The sequence below is a fragment of the Heptranchias perlo genome, chromosome 10, assembly GCF_035084215.1.
Source record: "Heptranchias perlo isolate sHepPer1 chromosome 10, sHepPer1.hap1, whole genome shotgun sequence".
In the NCBI taxonomy this organism is placed as follows: domain Eukaryota; kingdom Metazoa; phylum Chordata; class Chondrichthyes; order Hexanchiformes; family Hexanchidae; genus Heptranchias; species Heptranchias perlo.
This window is the reverse complement of record NC_090334.1, coordinates 85824686-85843980: the sequence shown is the minus strand read 5'-3', so window position 1 is coordinate 85843980 and position 19295 is coordinate 85824686. Positions and strand designations below refer to the sequence as shown.

The following is a 19295-nucleotide window of genomic DNA, read 5'->3' as shown; positions in this document are numbered from 1 at the left end:
TAGTGTGAAAGAAGAGGCCTAGCTTCCATCCTGATAAAACCAGGCACGCAAGTGGTGCCTTGTAACTTAATTGATGTCATCGCTCATATTGAGCAATTGTAAACTAACAATAAACAGTAACCTGTAACCCTTCTATTGCTCAGTGCCAGGGAATTCTCTGCTCGCTGGGCCAATCATGTTTTTTTAAAGCTTTCAGCTTTCAGCTTACAAAATATGGTGCTGAAAAATGCCAAAAGTCAGTAAAAATAACGAGAAATCAGCGGCAGCTACAGAGCATTTAGAGCGTCATTAATAAATATATACTTAAAAAATACTTCATAAAAAATGTAAAATGTTATTTTTACTCTGCCTGTCTTCCTTTTTTGGTATATGTTACTTGAAGTTTATGCATTTATTTCTGACCTGTGTTTTCTAAGGGGTGATTTTGCAATCCAGCTCTCGGAGCAAGTGGACTGTGGAAAATCACTGGCACTTAGCCCTGATTTATCTGCATTTAATTTGAATTATTTTAAGCTGCAAGCATTGGATCACAGAAACAGCCCTTATACTCTAACCACTGTCTACTTCTTCTCACTGATAAACTTGGCTGTTTTTGCTGCCTCTCCTGTCCTGTCTGCCACTCTTCTTTGATCTCAGACTCACATAAATGGACCCTTTTTAAAAGTCAGATACAGCGCACTGCACTCAGTGGATATGGTTTATAAAGTTGGGTAAACCAAGCAAATTACATGGTTCCAAACCAAACATGGTATATTTTTATTTGGTCTGTTTACAAATCCTCTGTTTCCCTCTGTCTCAGTCTCTGCCCCACTCTCTTGCTCCTCACTCTCAGCCTCTCTCACTCTCTCTTGCTCCTCACTCTCAGTCTCCCCCACTCTCTTGCTCCTCACTCTCAGCCTCTCCCACTCTCTCTTGCTCCTCACTCTCAGCCTCTCCCACTCTCTCTTGCTCCTCACTCTCAGCCTCTCCCACTCTCTCTTGCTCCTCACTCTCTGCCTCTCTCTCTCTCTTGCTCCTCACTCTCAGCCTCTCCCACTCTCTCTTGCTCCTCACTCTCTGCCTCTCTCTCTCTCTTGCTCCTCACTCTCAGCCTCTCCCACTCTCTCTTGCTCCTCACTCTCAGCCTCTCCCACTCTCTCTCTTGCTCCCCTCTCTCTCTTGCTCCCCTCTCTCTCTCTTGCTCCCCACTCTCTCTCTCTTGCTCCCCACTCTCACTCTCTTGCTCCCCACTCTCTCTCTCTCTTGCTCCCCACTCTCTCTCTCTTGCTCCTCTCTCTCTCTCTTGCTCCTCTCTCTCTCTCTTGCTCCCCACTCTCTCTCTCTCTTGCTCCCCTCTCTCTCTCTCTTGCTCCCCTCTCTCTCTCTCTCTTGCTCCCCACTCTCTCTCTCTCTTGCTCCCCACTCTCTCTCTTGCTCCCCACTCTCTCTCTCTCTCTCTTGCTCCCCACTCTCTCTCTCTTGCTCCCCACTCTCTCTCTTGCTCCCCACTCTCTCTCTCTTGCTCCCCACTCTCTCTCTCTTGCTCCCCACTCTCTCTCTCTTGCTCCCCCCTCTCTCTCTCTTGCTCCCTTCTCTCTCTCTCTTGCTCCCCTCTCTCTCTCTCTTGCTCCCCTCTCTCTCTCTCTCTCTTGCTCCCCTCTCTCTCTCTCTCTTGCTCCCCTCTCTCTCTCTCTCTTGCTCCCCTCTCTCTCTCTTGCTCCCCTCTCTCTCTCTTGCTCCCCACTCTCTCTCTCTCTTGCTCCCCACTCTCTCTCTCTTGCTCCCCACTCTCTCTCTCTTGCTCCCTTCTCTCTCTCTCTTGCTCCCCTCTCTCTCTCTCTCTTGCTCCCCTCTCTCTCTCTCTCTTGCTCCCCTCTCTCTCTCTCTCTTGCTCCCCTCTCTCTCTCTCTCTCTTGCTCCCCTCTCTCTCTCTCTTGCTCCCCTCTCTCTCTCTCTCTCTTGCTCCCCTCTCTCTCTCTCTCTTGCTCCCCTCTCTCTCTCTCTCTTGCTCCCCTCTCTCTCTCTCTCTTGCTCCCCACTCTCTCTCTCTCTCTTGCTCCCCACTCTCTCTCTCTCTTGCTCCCCACTCTCTCTCTCTCTTGCTCCCCACTCTCTCTCTCTCTTGCTCCCCACTCTCTCTCTCTTGCTCCCCACTCTCTCTTGCTCCTCTATCTCACTCTTCAGTTCTGTGACATACAGAGAGAACAGTTGACCTGATTTGTCTCATACTGGAGATTGTGTAATCTGGATTAATTGGGTGTACACATATCTTTCCGCTGTAAACCCATGATACTGTACTTTGAATTGAGATCATCTTACTTTTGATATGATCCCTCCATTTATATTTTTAAAAATGTTTTAATTGAAGCCAGTACTCAGGTGATGTTGAACAGTTGCTAAAAGGGGCTACTGTATCTCTCAGTGTGAAGGAGTTGGATTAAACTATTAAGAGATGTTTGGAAATAGTACTTTGCCATCAACAGTCTGTTAATTCAACTCTCCAGACTGTGAATCAGTAACAATTCAATGACATCAGTACTCATTGATTAAACCAGATATTCCAGCAAAGTACCGGGGGTGGGAAATGTAGAATTGAATTATAATTCTGAGAACTATTTCTCCTCCCTGAAGGTGCTGACTCTTACTTGGCTGCAGTTCCACAGGCACCAGTAGCTCTGCAGTAACTTCATCCATTCTTCAGATATGAGCTACACAGTGAGTGTCAGCAGGCTATTTAGCGGGGGGAGGGGAGGGTGGACATCACAGCCAAGCCTGATCCTGTCCTCGACTAATACCCGTACGTGCACATTCCATCAGGGATCAGTGGATCGCAGGAGGATTGATGGCTGCTTCTCTTTTGCACCCTAGCCTAGGGATCCTGAGGCTCACTATAACATCACCCGCTCCCCCAGCTGAAATCAGCTAACTCAGTACAGACCAAGATTGAGTTTGGAGCCTTTCCTTCCTGGTCTGAATGGCCCAGCGTCTCACACCATGAGATCACTAATCACACATATTACGATTGAGTCTGGCCTCTCTAACTTGCTCCCAAACTGACGGAGCATTTACCACTGAGTTAAACTGTTTGCATTTTAAAAGGGGTTCTAACTGTGACACTCCCTCTTTAAATTTACATGCACACCATTTAAGATGTGCTGCTTTGACACACCCATTTATTAGGTCAATTTTGATGGGAAAGTTCCCTTTGAATTGATGTTCTATGTATTGTGTACACTGTGTGTGAAACTTAGTGAGTTTTTGTGGAGGTATCAGCACCATTAAAGATGGAAATAAAACAAAAATTCACTTCATCATGTACGATACCCATTGCTCCATAAACCCCTCTCTCAGTTGTGTGCTTTATGCGTTTCTGTATGTGCCACTAATGCTTAGCTTTTCTGAGTGTTGTGTGCATTCCTCTATTTAACACTACTGGCAGCACAGTTGTTCAGTAGCATCTGTGTGAAACCAGTTATGACCAATGCACTCTGGGTGCTGCTGAACACAGCTTGACTGACCGCTTGCTCATTGTGGTGGGGGTTGGCTGAATACACGCGGTAATGGGAAGTGGGGGGAGGTGGACACTGAAGATTGATATTCACTTCCTTACTGCTGAGTACAGCAGGCTGACCACATGGTCATTCTACTGAGGAACGACTACTCAGTGTGGGCACTGGAACACAGCAGGCTAACCACTTCCGTGTTGTGATGGGAGCTGACCCGTTTGTTTGCTCTGACGGGAGCTGACTGCTTGCTGTGGTGGGGAATGACTTCTCGCTCACGCTGATGTGAGCTGCCAGACAGCTTTCTTTTTGTTTGTTTTTCTTTCCCTTCTTAGGCCTCCCTTTCTTCCCCTCCCTAGCTCCACTCCTTGGCAGAGAGAGGGTGGACAGGCCACCTCCACCTAATCCTCTGCAGTGCTTCTTGTGGTTAATTGCTGTGGTAGCAGTCCCATCTCTGGGACTCAGTGTAACCTAGATTATTCTTTCTTGTTAGAACAGTTCCATCCACTTTGTAACTGGGTGCTAGAAGGACCACAAGAGCGGCCTGAGTTGACCTCCTCCGATTTTCCCTCTTCTCTATTCGGTGCCCTTGCCTTTCGTGGTCCAGCTGAGGTCAGGAATTCAGCGTGTGGAGAATTGCAGTGCACGAACCTGCATCCTACTACTCTGCGGAACAGCACGTTGGTACACACCGCCAGGCCGACTAATGATGTTTTAATGTAACAAAGCAATGCTGCTGCTGCTAATAACTTGATCAGGGTTTTCCCTCAAGAAGCTGAGTGGAAGGAGCTCGGTCTCAGTTTGAAAGGGCTGCGCCAGATATCAAACACAAGCATTTCCTGCTCTGCAGAACCGTGAGCTGTTGGCTGCATGAGGTCAGAGTGGACAGGAGCAGAGCTTTGTGTGCTGGGCTAACTGTACCAGAAGAATGTGCTTCTTTTAACTGTTGTGTGTGATTTAGGAAGATTTGTGTGACAAACGCCAACTTAGGACCTCTGCTTTAATGTTTATTCACTTGGTAATATTGCTGATGAAATGAAACTGAACATGGCAGCCTCCTTTTAAAAGGGGAAGGCAGCTCCAGGGGTAACCACTATCTCTGATGGGCATTTTCAGAAGGGGGAGGACAAGGAAACTCAGCTGCAGTTAATCTGTGAGATCTGGCCATTCAATGAAGTAGATGAAGGTCACTTCTTGCCCAGTGCATCTGCTGTATAGCTCCTGCCTGGGATGGAGTTTTACAGGAGCCCTGCAGATAGAGAATGCAAAGCAGAAAGTAATTTAAACTCCCGGTGGGAATGGGTAGGTGAGTGTCCATCAGTGATGGCTTTTACCCATGGAAAATTGCAGAACCTCACTGGTAATGAAGCATTGTTGTTAAATATGGTTAACCAACACAACAGCAACCCTCTTAAACGGTTAATCTTTCTCCTTTTTTCTTAGACAGACCACATTGGTCGTTTACTTCATGTCCTTCGCAGGGATGGTGGTCTTCACATTCACACTTAACTTGGGTCACCTGTGGGTCGTCTTCCTGACTGCTGGGATGTTGGGGTAAGTGGCAGCATGTCTTTACCCTGCTGGATTATAAATTAATACAGATACTGAATTAGAATCTGTGCTTTGCGGAGGGAGGTGTTAATGAGAGAAGGGATGCTTTGTGTGTGAGAGAATTATTTTAAGTTGAGAAAGGGCACATCATGTAGAATAGCATCAAGGTTCAAAAGAATAGGAGAGAACATAAGAGAATGAGGTGTGAGAGAAGGCTGGTGGATCCATCTGAACTAGTCCCTCTGGTATCGTAACTCTCCCATCACTGCATCCAGCTGTACTCAGAAACAGTGTTTTTGCCTCTATTACTTTGCCTGGTAGACATTTCAAACACTGGGAGTACTTATCTAAAGAAGGATATACTTGCCTTAGAGGGGGTGCAGCAAAGTTTCACTAGATTAATTCCTGGAATGAGAGGGTTGTCCTATGAGGAGAGATTGAGTAAAATGGGCCCATACTCTCTGGAGTTTAGAAGAATGAGAGCTGAATGAGTCGTTGAATATATTCAAGACTGAGATCGATAGATTTTTGGACTCTAGGGATATGGGAATTGGGCAGGAAAGTGGAGTTGAGGCCAAAGATCAGCAACTCCAACAGTGCAGCGCTCCCTCAGTGCGGCGCTCCCTCAGTACTGACCCTCCGACAGTGCAGCGCTCCCTCGGTACTGACCCTCCGACAGTGCAGCGCTCCCTCGGTACTGACCCTCCGACAGTGCAGCGCTCCCTCAGTACTGACCCTCCGTCAGTGCTGCACTCCCTCAGTACTGACCCTCCGACAGTGCAGCGCTCCCTCAGTACTGACCCTCCGACAGTGCAGCGCTCCCTCAGTACTGACCCTCCGTCAGTGCTGCACTCCCTCAGTACTGACCCTCCGACAGTGCAGCGCTCCCTCAGTACTGACCCTCCGACAGTGCAGCGCTCCCTCAGTACTGACCCTCCGACAGTGCAGCGCTCCCTCAGTACTGACCCTCCGTCAGTGCTGCACTCCCTCAGTACTGACCCTCCGACAGTGCAGCGCTCCCTCAGTACTGACCCTCCGACAGTGCAGCGCTCCCTCAGTACTGACCCTCCGACAGTGCAGCGCTCCCTCAGTACTGACCCTCCGACAGTGCAGCGCTCCCTCAGTACTGACCCTCCGTCAGTGCTGCACTCCCTCAGTACTGACCCTCCGACAGTGCAGCGCTCCCTCGGTACTGCACTGGAGAGTCAGCCTGGATTTTGTGCTCAAGTCCCTGGAGTGGGGTTTGAACCCACGACCTTCCGACTCAGAGGCGAGAGTGCTGCCCACTGCACCACAGCTGAAGACCTGATTCTTGTGACAGAGATTGGTGACAGAGATTGTTACTGCAGCAATACACTTTAGGCATTGCACAAGTTGTACAATACTGCGTTTTACCCTGAAGAAGATAGGAGGGGGAGTTGGTCGTTGAGCCCCTCCAGCCTGCTGTGCCATTCAGTCAGATCATGGCTGATCTGCACCCAACTCCATTTGCCCGCCTTTGTTCCGCATCCTTTGATCCCCTGACCTAATAAAAAAAAATCAGTCGTAGTCTTGAAAGCTCCAACTGGCCCCAGCATCCACAGCCTTTTGGGGGAGAATGTTCCTGATTTCTTTGTGTGAAGAAGTGTTTCCTGATTTTGCTCCTGAACGGCCTGGCTCTAATTTTAAGGTTATGCCCCAATGTTCTGGATTCTCCACCAGAGGAAATAGTTTCTCTCTATGTTCCCTATGAAATCCTTTTAACACTTTAGACACCTCAATCAGATCACCCCTCAATCTGCTAAACTCATGGGAATACAAGCCTTGTTTATGCAGCAGCTCCTCTTAATTTAACCCTTTAATCCCCGATATCATTCTGGTGAATCTGCTCTGCACCCCCTCAAAGGCCAATCTATCCTTCCTGAGGTGCGGTGCCCAGAACTGAACCCAGTCTCCAGATGGGGATTAACCCGAGCTCTGTACAGCTGGAACATCACTGCCTCCCCTTTATATTCCAGCCCCCTCGAGATAAAGGCCAACATCCCATTAGCCTTTTAAACATAGAAACATAGAAAATAGGAGCAGGAGTAGGCCATTCGGCCCCTTCGAGCCTGCCCCGCCATTCAATATGATCATGGCTGATCCTCTATCTCAATACCATATTCCCGCTCTCTCCCCATACCCCTTGATGCCTTTTGTGTCTAGAAATCTATCCAGCTCCTTCTTAAATATATTCAGTGACTTGGCCTCCACAGCCTTCTGTGGTAGAGAATTCCACAGGTTCACCACCCTCTGAGTGAAGACATTTCTCCTCATCTCAGTCCTAAATGTCCTACCGCGTATCCTGAGACTGTGACCCCTCGTTCTGGACCCCCCCAGCCAGGGCAAACATCCTCCCTGCATCCAGTCTATCTAGCCCGGTTAGAATTTTATATGTTTCACTGGGATCCCCTCTCATTCTTCTAAACTCGAGTGAATACAGGCTGAGTCGACCCAATCTCTCCTCATACGACAGTCCTGCCATCCCAGGAATCAGTCTGGTGAACCTTCACTGCACTCCCTCTATGCCAAGTATATCCTTTCTTAGGTAAGGAGACCAAAACTGCACACAATACTCCAGGTGTGTTCTCACCAAGGCCCTGTATAACTGCAGTAAGACATCCTTGCTCCTATACTCAAATCCTCTTGCAATGAAGGCCAACATACCATTTGCCTTCCTAACTGCTTTCTGCACCTGCATGTTTGCTTTCAGTGACTGGTGTACAAGGACACCCAGGTCCCTTTGTACATCAACATTTCCCCAATCTATCACCATTTAAATAATACTCTGCCTTTGTTTTTCCTTCTGAAGTGGATAACTTCACATTTATCCACATTATACTGCATCTGCCATGTATTTGCCCACTCACTCAACTTGTCTAAATCACCTTGAAGCCTCTTTGCATCCTCCTCACAGCTCACAATCCCACCTAGTTTTGTGTCTTCAGCAAACTTGGAAATATTACATTTGGTTCCCTCATCCAAATCATTGATATATATTGTGAATAGCTGGGGCCCAAGCACTGATCCCTGCGGTACCCCACTAGTCACTGCCTGCCACCCGGAGAAAGACCCATTTATTCCTACTCTCTGTTTCCTGTCTGTCAACCAATTCCCAATCCATGCCAGTATATTACTACCAATCCCATGTGCTTTAATTTTGCACACTAACCTCTTATGTGGGACTTTATCAAAGGCCTTCTGAAAATCCAAATACACCACATCCATTGGTTCTCCCTTATCTATTCTACCAGTTACATCCTCAAAAAAACTCAAGTAGGTTTATCAAACACAATTTCCCTTTCATAAATCCATATTGACTTTGTCTAATCCCGTTGATATTTTCTAAGTGTCCTGTTATCACATCCTTTATAATCAACTCTAGCATTTTCCCTACTACTGATGTTAGGCTAACCGGTCTGTAGTTCCTTGTTTTCTCTCTCCCTCCTTTTTTAAATAGTGGGGTTACATTTGCCACCCTCCAATCTGTAGGAACTGTTCCATAATCTATAGAATTTTGGAAGATGACAACTAATGCATCCACTATTTCCATGGCTACCTCTTTTCGTACTCTGGGATGCAGATTATCAGGCCCTGGGGATTTATCGGCTTTCAGTCCCATTAATTTCTCCAGCACTTTTTTTTACTAATACTAATTTCCTTTAATTCCTCCTTCTCACTAGTCCCTTGGTTCCCTAGCATTTTTGGGAGGTTATTTGTGTCCTCTTCCGTGAAGATAGAACCAAAGTATTTGTTTAATTGCTCTGCCGTTTCCTTGTTCCCCGTTATAAATTCTCCCATTTCTGACTGTAAGGGACCTATATTTGCCTTCACTAATCTTTTTCTTTTTACATAGTTGTAGAAGCTTTTACAGACCACTTTTATGTTCCTTGCAAGTTTACTCTCATATTCTGTTTTTCCCCTCTTAATCAATCTCTTGGTCCTTTTTTGCTGAATTTTAGATTGCTTTTTGTACCTGTTGACTGGCTTTTAGTGACCTGGACTCCCAAATCTCTTTGCTCCTCTACAATTTCTAGTTTCTCACCATTTGATACCTAGCACAAAGGAAGATGGTAGTGATTGTTGGAGGCCAATCATCTCAGCCCCAGGACATTGCTGCAGGAGTTCCTCAGGGCAGTGTCCTAGGCCCAACCATCTTCAGCTGCTTCATCAATGACCTTCCCTGCATCATAAGGTCAGAAATGGGGATGCTCGCAACCCCTCAAATAACGAAGCAGTCCATGCCCGCGTGCAGCAAGACCTGGACAACATCCAGGCTTGGGCTGATAAGTGGCAAGTAACATTTGCGCCAGACAGGTGCCAGGCAATGACCATCTCCAACAAGAGAGAGTCCAGCACCTCCCGTTGACATTCAACGGCATTACCATCAACGAATCCCCCACCATCAACATCCTGGGGGTCACCATTGACCAGAAACTTAACAGGACCAGCCATATAAATACTGTGGCTACAAGAGCAGGTCAGAGGCTGGGTATTCTGTGGCGAGTGACTCACCTCCTGACTCCCCAAGGCCTTTCCACCATCTACAAGGCACAAGTCAGGAGGGTGATGGAATACTCTCCACTTGCCTGGATGAGTGCAGCTCCAACAACACTCAAGAAGCTCGACACCATCCAGGACAAAGCAGCCCACTTGATTGGCACCCCATCCACCACCCTAAACATTCACTCCCTTCACCACCGGCGCACAGTGGCTGCAGTGTGTACCATCCACAGGATGCACTGCAGAAACTCACCAAGGCTTCTTCGACAGCAGCTCCCAAACCCGCGACCTCTACCACCTAGAAGGACAAGAGCAGCAGGCACATGGGAACAACACCACCTGCACGTTCCCCTCCAAGTCACACACCATCCCGACTTGGAAATATATCGCCGTCCCTTCATCGTCGCTGGGTCAAAATCCTGGAACTCCCTTCCTAACAGCACTGTGGGAGAACCTTCACCACACGGACTGCAGCGGTTCAAGAAGGCGGCTCACCACTACCTTCTCAAGGGCAATTAGGGATGGGCAATAAATGCCGGCCTCGCCAGCGACGCCCACATCCCATGAACAAATAAAAAAAATGTAGAAAATACACTGATTTAATCTTTCTTGGGTCCAAAGTTGATAACCTCACACTTGCCCACATTTGCCACAGATTTTCACACTTCATCCAGATGGACTCTAGGGTAGCACAATCAAACTGGCAGAAACGTGTATCCTTAATTAAGCTAGTTGGTCATAGTTCCAGTTTTGTTCCATTAGCTGTCATTAGTATAGGTGCACAGCAAAACCTTGTGACATCTGGTGACAAGTTCTGCAGAGCCTGCTCTACTAAACTATCGGCGACGAACAGCACATTTTTTGATCTTGTTGATTGAACAGAAAAGATCCAACTGCTGTGCAGTCAGATTACCGCAGGTATGTGAATCGTGATATTTTCAATGGTTCTGAAACTTGCCCAGCTTTCAGTCAGTTTCCAACCCAGAGCTGACTGTTGGTAATTTTAGTTCCTTTGAAGATGCACTCGGTACGATGGTATAGTTACTGGACTAGTAATTCAGAGAACACAAGTTCAAATCCCACCACTTGAGAATTTGAAATCCGTTTTAAAAAGCTGGAAATAAAAATTTGGGATCAGTAAAAGTGACCATGAAGGTGTCAGATTGTCGTAAAAACCCAACTGGTTCACTAAAGTCCTTTTAAGGAAGGAAACCTGCCGTCCTTATGTGACTCCAGTCCCACACGGAATGTCCTCTGAGGTGGCCCTGCAAACGGTTCAAGAAGGTCGAGCACCACCTCAGGGCAAGTAGCGAGGAGATTTTTAAAGTAAATGATACCTGTTTGCTAAGTTAACTATTGTTTTATTCTCAGGTTCTTTATGACTGGTTACTTGCCACTTGGCTTTGAGTTTGGTGCAGAACTTACCTACCCTGAATCTGAAGGAACATCTTCAGGTCTGCTTAACGAATCTGCACAGGTAAAACACACTTGCACATTCATTATTCCTCTTGTTAATCTTTCATGTACCTGTAGGATTGGTGTACCATCTAGCCAGGGGAAATCACTGGGGCAGTGTTCAATGTTTGAAGACATCCTGAGCATTGTATAATTGTTCCTCCCTGTCCCCTCCTGTCCACAGGCCAGTCCTTCACTCCTTTCTTTAATTTCCTATTGTTGCAGCAGTCATATTTGTTGCCTTGTTGAATATTGTTCTGCTGTGGAATTGGCTAATTTGAACTGGTGAAGTTTCATCGTGAATTTTAACATGGACGTGTCATCTTACTATGTCAAAGATGAAATGCTGCAGAACATGCCCATACTGAGCTTCAGGTTATGCAAAAACTGCTGGGACATTTTCCTCAAAACAGCTCAGCTTCACTTTCCTTGTGTATCTTTATTAGGAGCTGTTCTGCAGTATAAAGAGGCAATGCAACTGCAATTCAGAAAGGACAATCAATGGGCCGTCGGTCACTTTGCTGTCTTTCTCCAGCTTGTAATCAATGCTGACGGTGCCAAGCAAATTAGACTGTCTCAAAATCCTCAGGTGAACAGGTGGAGGTGTTACCTTGGAATCCTTCCAAAGATCTGGTCAAGAAAGTGTTTGCCAGTATTTGGGCCTTGGGGTGATTCCACTCTGTAGTAGATAGTTGAACTGGAATCTGGTTCCTAGAATCATAGAAGTTTACAGCACAGAAGGAGTCCATTTATGTTGCAAAGAACAGTTAAGGGAATCAAGTTTGTTGGAATTGCGAGGTGACTTTGAGGTGGCCTAATTGAAGTTTTCAAGATTATGGATTGACAAAGTTAATTAAGACAAATTGGTGGGGAAGGGCTCACATTCCAGGGGACTTGAGTTAAAAATGAGGAAGGTGGTAAGAAAGGAAATCGGTCAGCTTTTTCACCCAAAGGATAATTGAGTTGCTAGAGAACGGCATTGAAAAGTCCAACTTCAGTGGGTTCAAGAGATCTTTTTCTGGAGAGAGGGATAAGATGAGAAGGTGGGAATAAAGACATCTAATATGGGAATTTGGTGAGTGGGATGGTGGGCTATGGGTAAACAATACACAAATTGTGCTTTTTATTGAACTGAAATTTAAGCTTAGATTTGAAGTGTGTAACTGCAAGTCAGTTAGCAGTTAACTATCGGTCAACTGGCCAGGTGCTTATTAGATACTGTGTAGTTGGGGCTAAAACTGGTTAGTGTCTGAAAGGTATATAAAGAGAGCTAGTTGTGAGAGTTCTAGCTGAGAACCAAGAGCACATCATGAAATGAGATGCGAACAAAGTAAGGACTTTAAAATGGGAATTTGGTGAAAGGGGGATGCGGTTGCTAAGTAGACGAGCTGATACTATGCTTCAGTAATATGAACTTTAAAAAGTAGGACCAACTAACTAACAACATCAACCTGCATTTATATAGCGCCTTTAACGTAGTAAGACATCCCAAGGGGCTTCACAGGAGCGATTATCAAACAAAATTTGACACCGAGCCACAGAAGGAAATATTAGGACAGGAGACCAAAAGCTTGGTGAAAGAGATAGGTTTTAGGGAGCATCTTAAAGGGGGAGAGAGAGGCAGAGAGGTTTAGGGAGCTTAGATCCTAGGCAGCTGAAGGCACGGCCACCAATGGTGGAGCGATTAAAATCGGGGATGCACAAGAGGCCAGAATTGGAGGAGCGCAGAGATCTCAGAGGGATGTAGGGCTGGAGGAGGTTACAGAGATAGGGAGGGGTGAGGCCATGGAGGGATTTGAAAACAAGGATGAGAATTTTAAAATCGAGGCGTTCCCGGACCGGGAGCCAATGTAGGTCAGCGAGCACAGGGGTGAGGGGTGAACGGGACTTGGTGCGAGTTAGGATACGGGCAGCAAAGTCTTGGATGAGCTCAAGTTTACGGAGGGTGGAAGATGGGAGACCGGCCAAGAGAGCATTGGAATAGTCCAGTCTAGAAGTAACAAAGGCATGGATGAGGGTTTCAGCAGCAGATGAGCTGAGGCAGGGGCGGAGAGGGGCGATGTTACGGAGGTGGAAGTAGGCGGTCTTGGTGGTGGAGAGGATCTGGGGTCAGAAGCTCATCTCAGCGTCAAATAGGACGCCAAGTTTGCGAACGGTCTGGTTTAACCTCAGACAGCGGCCAGGGAGAGGGATGGAGTCGGTGACTCGGGAACGGAGTTTGTGGCGGGGACCGAAGACAATTGGCATGATTTTAACTCGGAGCCGGGAACCCAGCTCATCCCGAGATATTCGTGTGGGGAACCCGGAAGCCAGCGAGTGTGTCTTAATCTGCGATCAAAACTCAATTGAAGGTGAATATTTGTGCTTCCGGGTTTCCTATGCCACAGGCAGCCAGATTGACAGGCTGGCTGTCAGGAGGGAGGGGGGTGGGAGGTAGAAAGAGATTGTGGGCCCTGGGAAAAATCAGGGGAAACGTGGATGAAATCGGTGGAGGGTGGGGTTGTCCAGTCCAGCGTTGGGGATTGGGCGGGGTGGGAGGGGGGTCGGCTGATCGCGGGGGTCCTGTCGGCCAGGTGAGCTTGTTGGGCCTGGAAGAAGAACTCCTGCTTCTCTGGGCCCATAAGCAGTGCAATAAAGGCCCTCACTCACCTCATGGATCTGACCCTTTCCGCCTGCTTTCACCTGAAGTGAATTGGTAGCAACGGGAAACCCCAACAGGTGAGGTTAAATTCAATTAACTTTTGCAATACACAAAGAAATAAGTCCCTCAACTATTTCAATGAGGTACATTGTCCCTTTAAGTATTGGCCCACCGGCTTTAAGTGGGGGCGGGACTTCCTGGTGTTAGTTGCGCACGCACATCCTGACACATCTGGATCAAACCTGAAAGTGGGTGTGTTGGAGCCGGGATGCGCAGTAAAAAGTTACAAACTGTGGATGTCCAAAGGGACTTAGGGGTTCAGGTACATAGATCATTGAAGTGTCATCAACAGGTGCAGAAAATAATCAAGAAGGCTAATGGAACGCTGGCCTTTATATCTAGAGGACTGGAGTACAAGGGGGCAGAAGTTATGCTGCAGCTATACAAAACCCTGGTTAGACCGCACCTGGAGTACTGTGAGCAGTTCTGGGCACCGCACCTTCGGAAGGACATATTGGCCTTGGAGGGAGTGCAGCGTAGGTTTACTAGAATGATACCCGGACTTCAAGGGTTAAGTTACGAGGAGAGATTACACAAATTGGAGTTGTATTCTCTAGAGTTTCGAAGGTTAAGGGGTGATCTGATCGAAGTTTATAAGATATTAAGGGGAACGGATAGGGTGGATAGAGAGAAACTATTTCCGTTGGTTGGGGATTTTAGGAGCAGGGGGCACAGTCTAAAAATTAGAGCCAGACCTTTCAGGAGTGAGATTAGAAAACATTTCTACACACAAAGGGTGGTAGAAGTTTGGAACTCTCTTCTGCAAATGGCAATTGATACTAGCTCAATTGCTAAATTTAAATGTGAGATAGATAGCTTTTTGGCAACCAAAGGTATTAAGGGATATGGGCCAAAGGCAGGTATATGGAGTTCGATCACAGATCAGCCCTGATCTTATCAAATGGCGGAGCAGGCACGAGGGGCTGAATGGCCTACTCCTGTTCCTATGTTATTGTTCAGGGGGATTTGGGTGTCTTTTTACAAGAAACACAAAAAGTTAGCATGCTGGTGCAGCAAGCAATTAGGAAGGCAAATGGCATGTTGGCTTTTATTGCAAGGGGGTTTGAGTACAAGAGTAAGGAAGTCTTACTACAATTGTACAGGGCTTTGGTGAGACCACACCTGGAGTACTGTGTACAGTTTTGGTCTCCTTATCTAAGGAAGGATATACTTGCTTTAGAGGCGGTGCAACGAAGGTTCACTAGATTAATTCCTGGGATGAGAGGATTGTCAGATGAGGAGAGGTTGAGTAGAATGGGCCTATACTCTCTGGAGTTTAGAAGAATGAGATGTGATCTCATTGAAACATATAAGATTCTGAGAGGGCTTGACAGGGTAGATGCTGAGAGGCTGTTTCCCCTGGCTGGAGAGTCTAGAACTAGGGGGCACAGTCTCAGGATAAGGGGTCGGCCATTTAAGACTGAGATGAGGAGGAATTTCTTCCCGCAGAGGGTTGTGAATCTTTGGAATTCTCTACCCCAGAGGGTTGTGGATGCTGAGTCATTGAATATGTTCAAGACTGAAATCGATAGATTTTTGGACTCTAGGGGAATCGAGGGATATGGGGATCGGGCGGGAAAGTGGAGTTGAGGTTGAAGATCAGCCATGATCTGATTGAATGGCGGAGCAGGCTCGAGGGGCCGAATGGCCTTCTGCTGTTCCAATTTCTTATGTTCTCGCTATTGCAGACTCTGCGTACAATTCCATCCACCTTGCAGCATTGTTGTCATCAGCATGCAAAGAGGATAGAACAGCAGATCAGTGACGTGGGACGTGGTTTGTATTTGTCCACAAGGATATTTGTCATTGTCATGAAGGCCCACGGGTGAATATTTGAAGTGTGTTATCCCTGTCCAGTTCGAAAGCGGTTCAGAAGTGCTCAACTATGTGTGGAGTGTAAACACTGGCATAGACCTGTTGGGCCGAATGGCCTGCTTCTGTGCTGTACATTCTATATAATTCTATTATGTGGCCAGTTGAATCCTGGTTGACGGTCTGTTGGAACGAAGTTGATATGGTGATTTTATAGGGGCATCGGTTAACTCTGCACCTCAGTGAGATGATATGGTGATTTTATAGAATCATAGAATCATAGAAGTTTACAACATGGAAACAGGCCCTTCGGCCCAACATGTCCATGTCGCCCTGTTTATACCACTAAGCTAGTCCCAATTTCCTGCACTTGGCCCATATCCCTCTATACCCATCTTACCCATGTAACTGTCCAAATGCTTTTTAAAAGACAAAATTGTACCCGCCTCTACTACTGCCTCTGGCAGCTCGTTCCAGACACTCACCACCCTTTGAGTGAAAAAATTGCCCCTCTGGACCCTTTTGTATCTCTCCCCTCTCACCTTAAATCTATGCCCCCTCGTTATAGACTCCCCTACCTTTGGGAAAAGATTTTGACTATCTACCTTATCTATGCCCCTCATTATTTTATAGACTTCTATAAGATCACCCCTTAACCTCCTACTCTCCAGGGAAAAAAGTCCCAGTCTATCTAACCTCTCCCTATAAGTCAAACCATCAAGTCCCGGCAGCATCCTAGTAAATCTTTTCTGCACTCTTTCTAGTTTAATAATATCCTTTCTATAATAGGGTGACCAGAACTGTACACAGTATTCCAAGTGTGGCCTTACTAATGTCTTGTACAACTTCAACAAGACATCCCAACTCCTGTATTCAATGTTCTGACCAATTAAACCAAGCAAGCTGAATGCCTTCTTCACCACCCTATCCACCTGTGACTCCACTTTCAAGGAGCTATGAACCTGTACTCCTAGATCTCTTTGTTCTATAACTCTCCCCAACGCCCTACCATTAACGGAGTAGGTCCTGGCCCGATTCGATCTCCCAAAATGCATCACCTCACATTTATCTAAATTAAACTCCATCTGCCATTCATCGGCCCACTGGCCCAATTTATCAAGATCCCGTTGCAATCCTAGATAACCTTCTTCACTGTCCACAATGCCACCAATCTTGGTGTCATCTGCAAACTTACTAACCATGCCTCCTAAATTCTCATCCAAATCATTAATATAAATAACAAATAACAGCGGACCCAGCACCGATCCCTGAGGCACACCGCTGGTCACAGGCCTCCAATTTGAAAAACAACCCTCTACAACCACCCTCTGTCTTCTGTCGTCAATCCAATGTTGTATCCAATTGGCTACCTCACCTTGGATCCCGTGAGATTTAACCTTATGTAACAACCTACCATGCGGTACCTTGTCAAAGGCTTTGCTAAAGTCCATGTAGACCACGTCTACTGCACAGCCCTCATCTATCTTCTTGGTTACCCCTTCAAAAAACTCAATCAAATTCGTGAGACATGATTTTCCTCTCACAAAACCATGCTGACTGTTCCTAATCAGTCCCTGCCTCTCCAAATGCCCGTAGATCCTGTCTCTCAGAATACCCTCTAACAACTTACCCACTACAGATGTCAGGCTCACCGGTCTGTAGTTCCCAGGCTTTTCCCTGCCGCCCTTCTTAAACAAAGGCACAACATTTGCTACCCTCCAATCTTCAGGCACCTCACCTGTAGCGGTGGATGATTCAAATATCTCTGCTAGGGGACCCGCAATTTCCTCCCTAACCTCCCATAACGTCCTGGGATACATTTCATCAGGTCCCGGAGATTTATCTACCTTGATGCGCGTTAAGACTTCCAGCACCTCCCTCTCTGTAATATGTACACTCCTCAAGACATCACTATTTATTTCCCCAAGTTCCCTAACATCCATGCCTTTCTCAACCGTGAATACCGATGCGAAATATTCATTTAGGATCTCACCCATCTCTTGTGGTTCCGCACATAGATGACCTTGTTGATCCTTCAGAGGCCCTACTTTCTCCCTAGTTACTCTTTTGCCCTTTATGTATTTGTAGAAGCTCTTTGGATTCACCTTTGCCTGATCTGCCAAAGCAATCTCGTGTCCCCTTTTTGCCCTCCTGATTTCTCTCTTAACTCTACTCCGGCAATCTCTATACTCTTCAAGGGATCCACTTGATCCTAGCTGCCTATGCATGTCATATGCCTCCTTCTTCTTTTTGACTAGGGCCTCAATCTCCCGAGTCATCCAAGGTTCCCTACTTCTACCAGCCTTGCCCTTTACTTTATAAGGAATGTGCTTACCCTGAACCCTGGTTAACACATTTTTGAAGGCCTCCCACTTACCAGACGTCCCTTTGCCTGCCAACAGACTCTCCCAATCAACTTCTGAAAGTTCCTGTCTAATACCATCAAAATTGGCCTTTCCCCATTTTAGAATTTTAACTTTTGGGCCAGACCTATCCTTCTCCATAGCTATCTCAAAACTAATGGAATTATGATCACTGGTCCCAAAGTGATCCCTCACTAACACTTCTGTCACCTGCTCTTCCTTATTTCCCAAGAGGAGGTCAAGTTTTGCCCCCTCTCTAGTCGGGCCATCCACATACTGAATGAGAAATTCCTCCTGAATACACTCAACAAATTTCTCTCCATCCAAGCCCCTAATGCTATGGCTGTCCCAGTCAATGTTGGGAAAGTTAAAGTCCCCTACTATTACCACCCTATTTTTCTTGCAGCTGTCTGTAATCTCCTTACATATTTGCTCCTCAATTTCCCGTTGACTATTTGGGGGTCTGTAGTACAATCCTATCAAAGTGATCTCTCCCTTCTTATTTTTCAGTTCTACCCATATCGACTCAGTGGGCGAACCCTCGGATATATCCTCTCTCACTACTGCCGTGATGTTCTCCCTAATCAAGAACGCAACTCCCCCTCCTCTCTTACCTCCTGCTCTATCTTTCCTATAGCATCTGTACCCTGGAATATTTAACTGCCAGTCCTGCCCCTCCCTTAGCCATGTTTCAGTAATAGCTATAACATCCCAGTCCCATGTACCCATCCATGCCCTGAGTTCATCTGCCTTGCATTGAAATAAATGCAGTTTAATCTAGACTTCCCTTGGTCTTTGCCGTGCTTTCTCAGACCATCTGTCCGGTCATGTTCTGTTCACTCTCCCTTACTGCCTTTTGTTTCTGTCACCACTTTACTTCCCACTGACTTCCTGCATCGATTCCCATCCCCCTGCCACTTTAGTTTAAACCCTCCCCAACAGCACTAGCAAACACTCCCCCTAGGACATTGGTTCCAGTCCTGCCCAGATGCAGACCGTCCAATTTGTACTGGTCCCACCTCCCCCAGAACCGGTTCCAATGTCCCAGGAATTTGAATCCCTCCCTCTTGCACCATCTCTCAAGCCACGTATTCATCCTAGCTATCCTGTCATTCCTACTCTGACTAGCCCGTGGCACTGGTAGCAATCCTGAGATTACTACCTTTGAGGTCCTACTTTTTAGTTTAACTCCTAACTCCCTAAATTCAGCTTGTAGGACCTCATCCCGTTTTTTACCTATATCGTTGGTACCTATATGCACCACGACAACTGGCTGTTCACCCTCCCCCTCCAGAATGTCCTGCAGCCGCTCCGAGACATCCCTGACCCTTGCACCAGGGAGGCAACATACCATCCTGGAGTCTCGGTTGCGTCCGCAGAAACGCCTGTCTATTCCCCTTACAATCGAGT

At 46.8% G+C, this 19295-nt stretch overlaps 2 protein-coding genes across 2 annotated transcripts in view; both read left to right on the top strand.

The window, feature by feature from the left end:
* The window catches only part of LOC137326807 (heme transporter FLVCR2-like), a 172940-nt gene that overhangs the window by 90343 nt on the left and 63302 nt on the right, over positions 1 to 19295 (top strand). The window contains exons 6-7 of the mRNA XM_067992201.1: positions 4926 to 5036; positions 10926 to 11031. Coding sequence (XP_067848302.1) covers positions 4926 to 5036; positions 10926 to 11031 — 217 coding nt within the window. The remainder of the gene's footprint in view (positions 1 to 4925; positions 5037 to 10925; positions 11032 to 19295) is intronic.
* LOC137326755 (proline-rich protein 36-like) lies at positions 8 to 4065 on the top strand. The gene is made up of 2 exons (XM_067992137.1): positions 8 to 2694; positions 3976 to 4065. The coding sequence occupies exon 1, from the start codon at positions 746 to 748 to the stop codon at positions 2189 to 2191; it is 1446 nt and encodes a 481-aa protein (XP_067848238.1). The 5' UTR covers positions 8 to 745; the 3' UTR covers positions 2192 to 2694; positions 3976 to 4065.

Excerpts from the sequence above, each read along its gene's own strand:
- LOC137326755 (XM_067992137.1), top strand. The coding sequence starts at position 746 with ATGGTATATTTTTATTTGGTCTGTTTACAAATCCTCTGTTTCCCTCTG.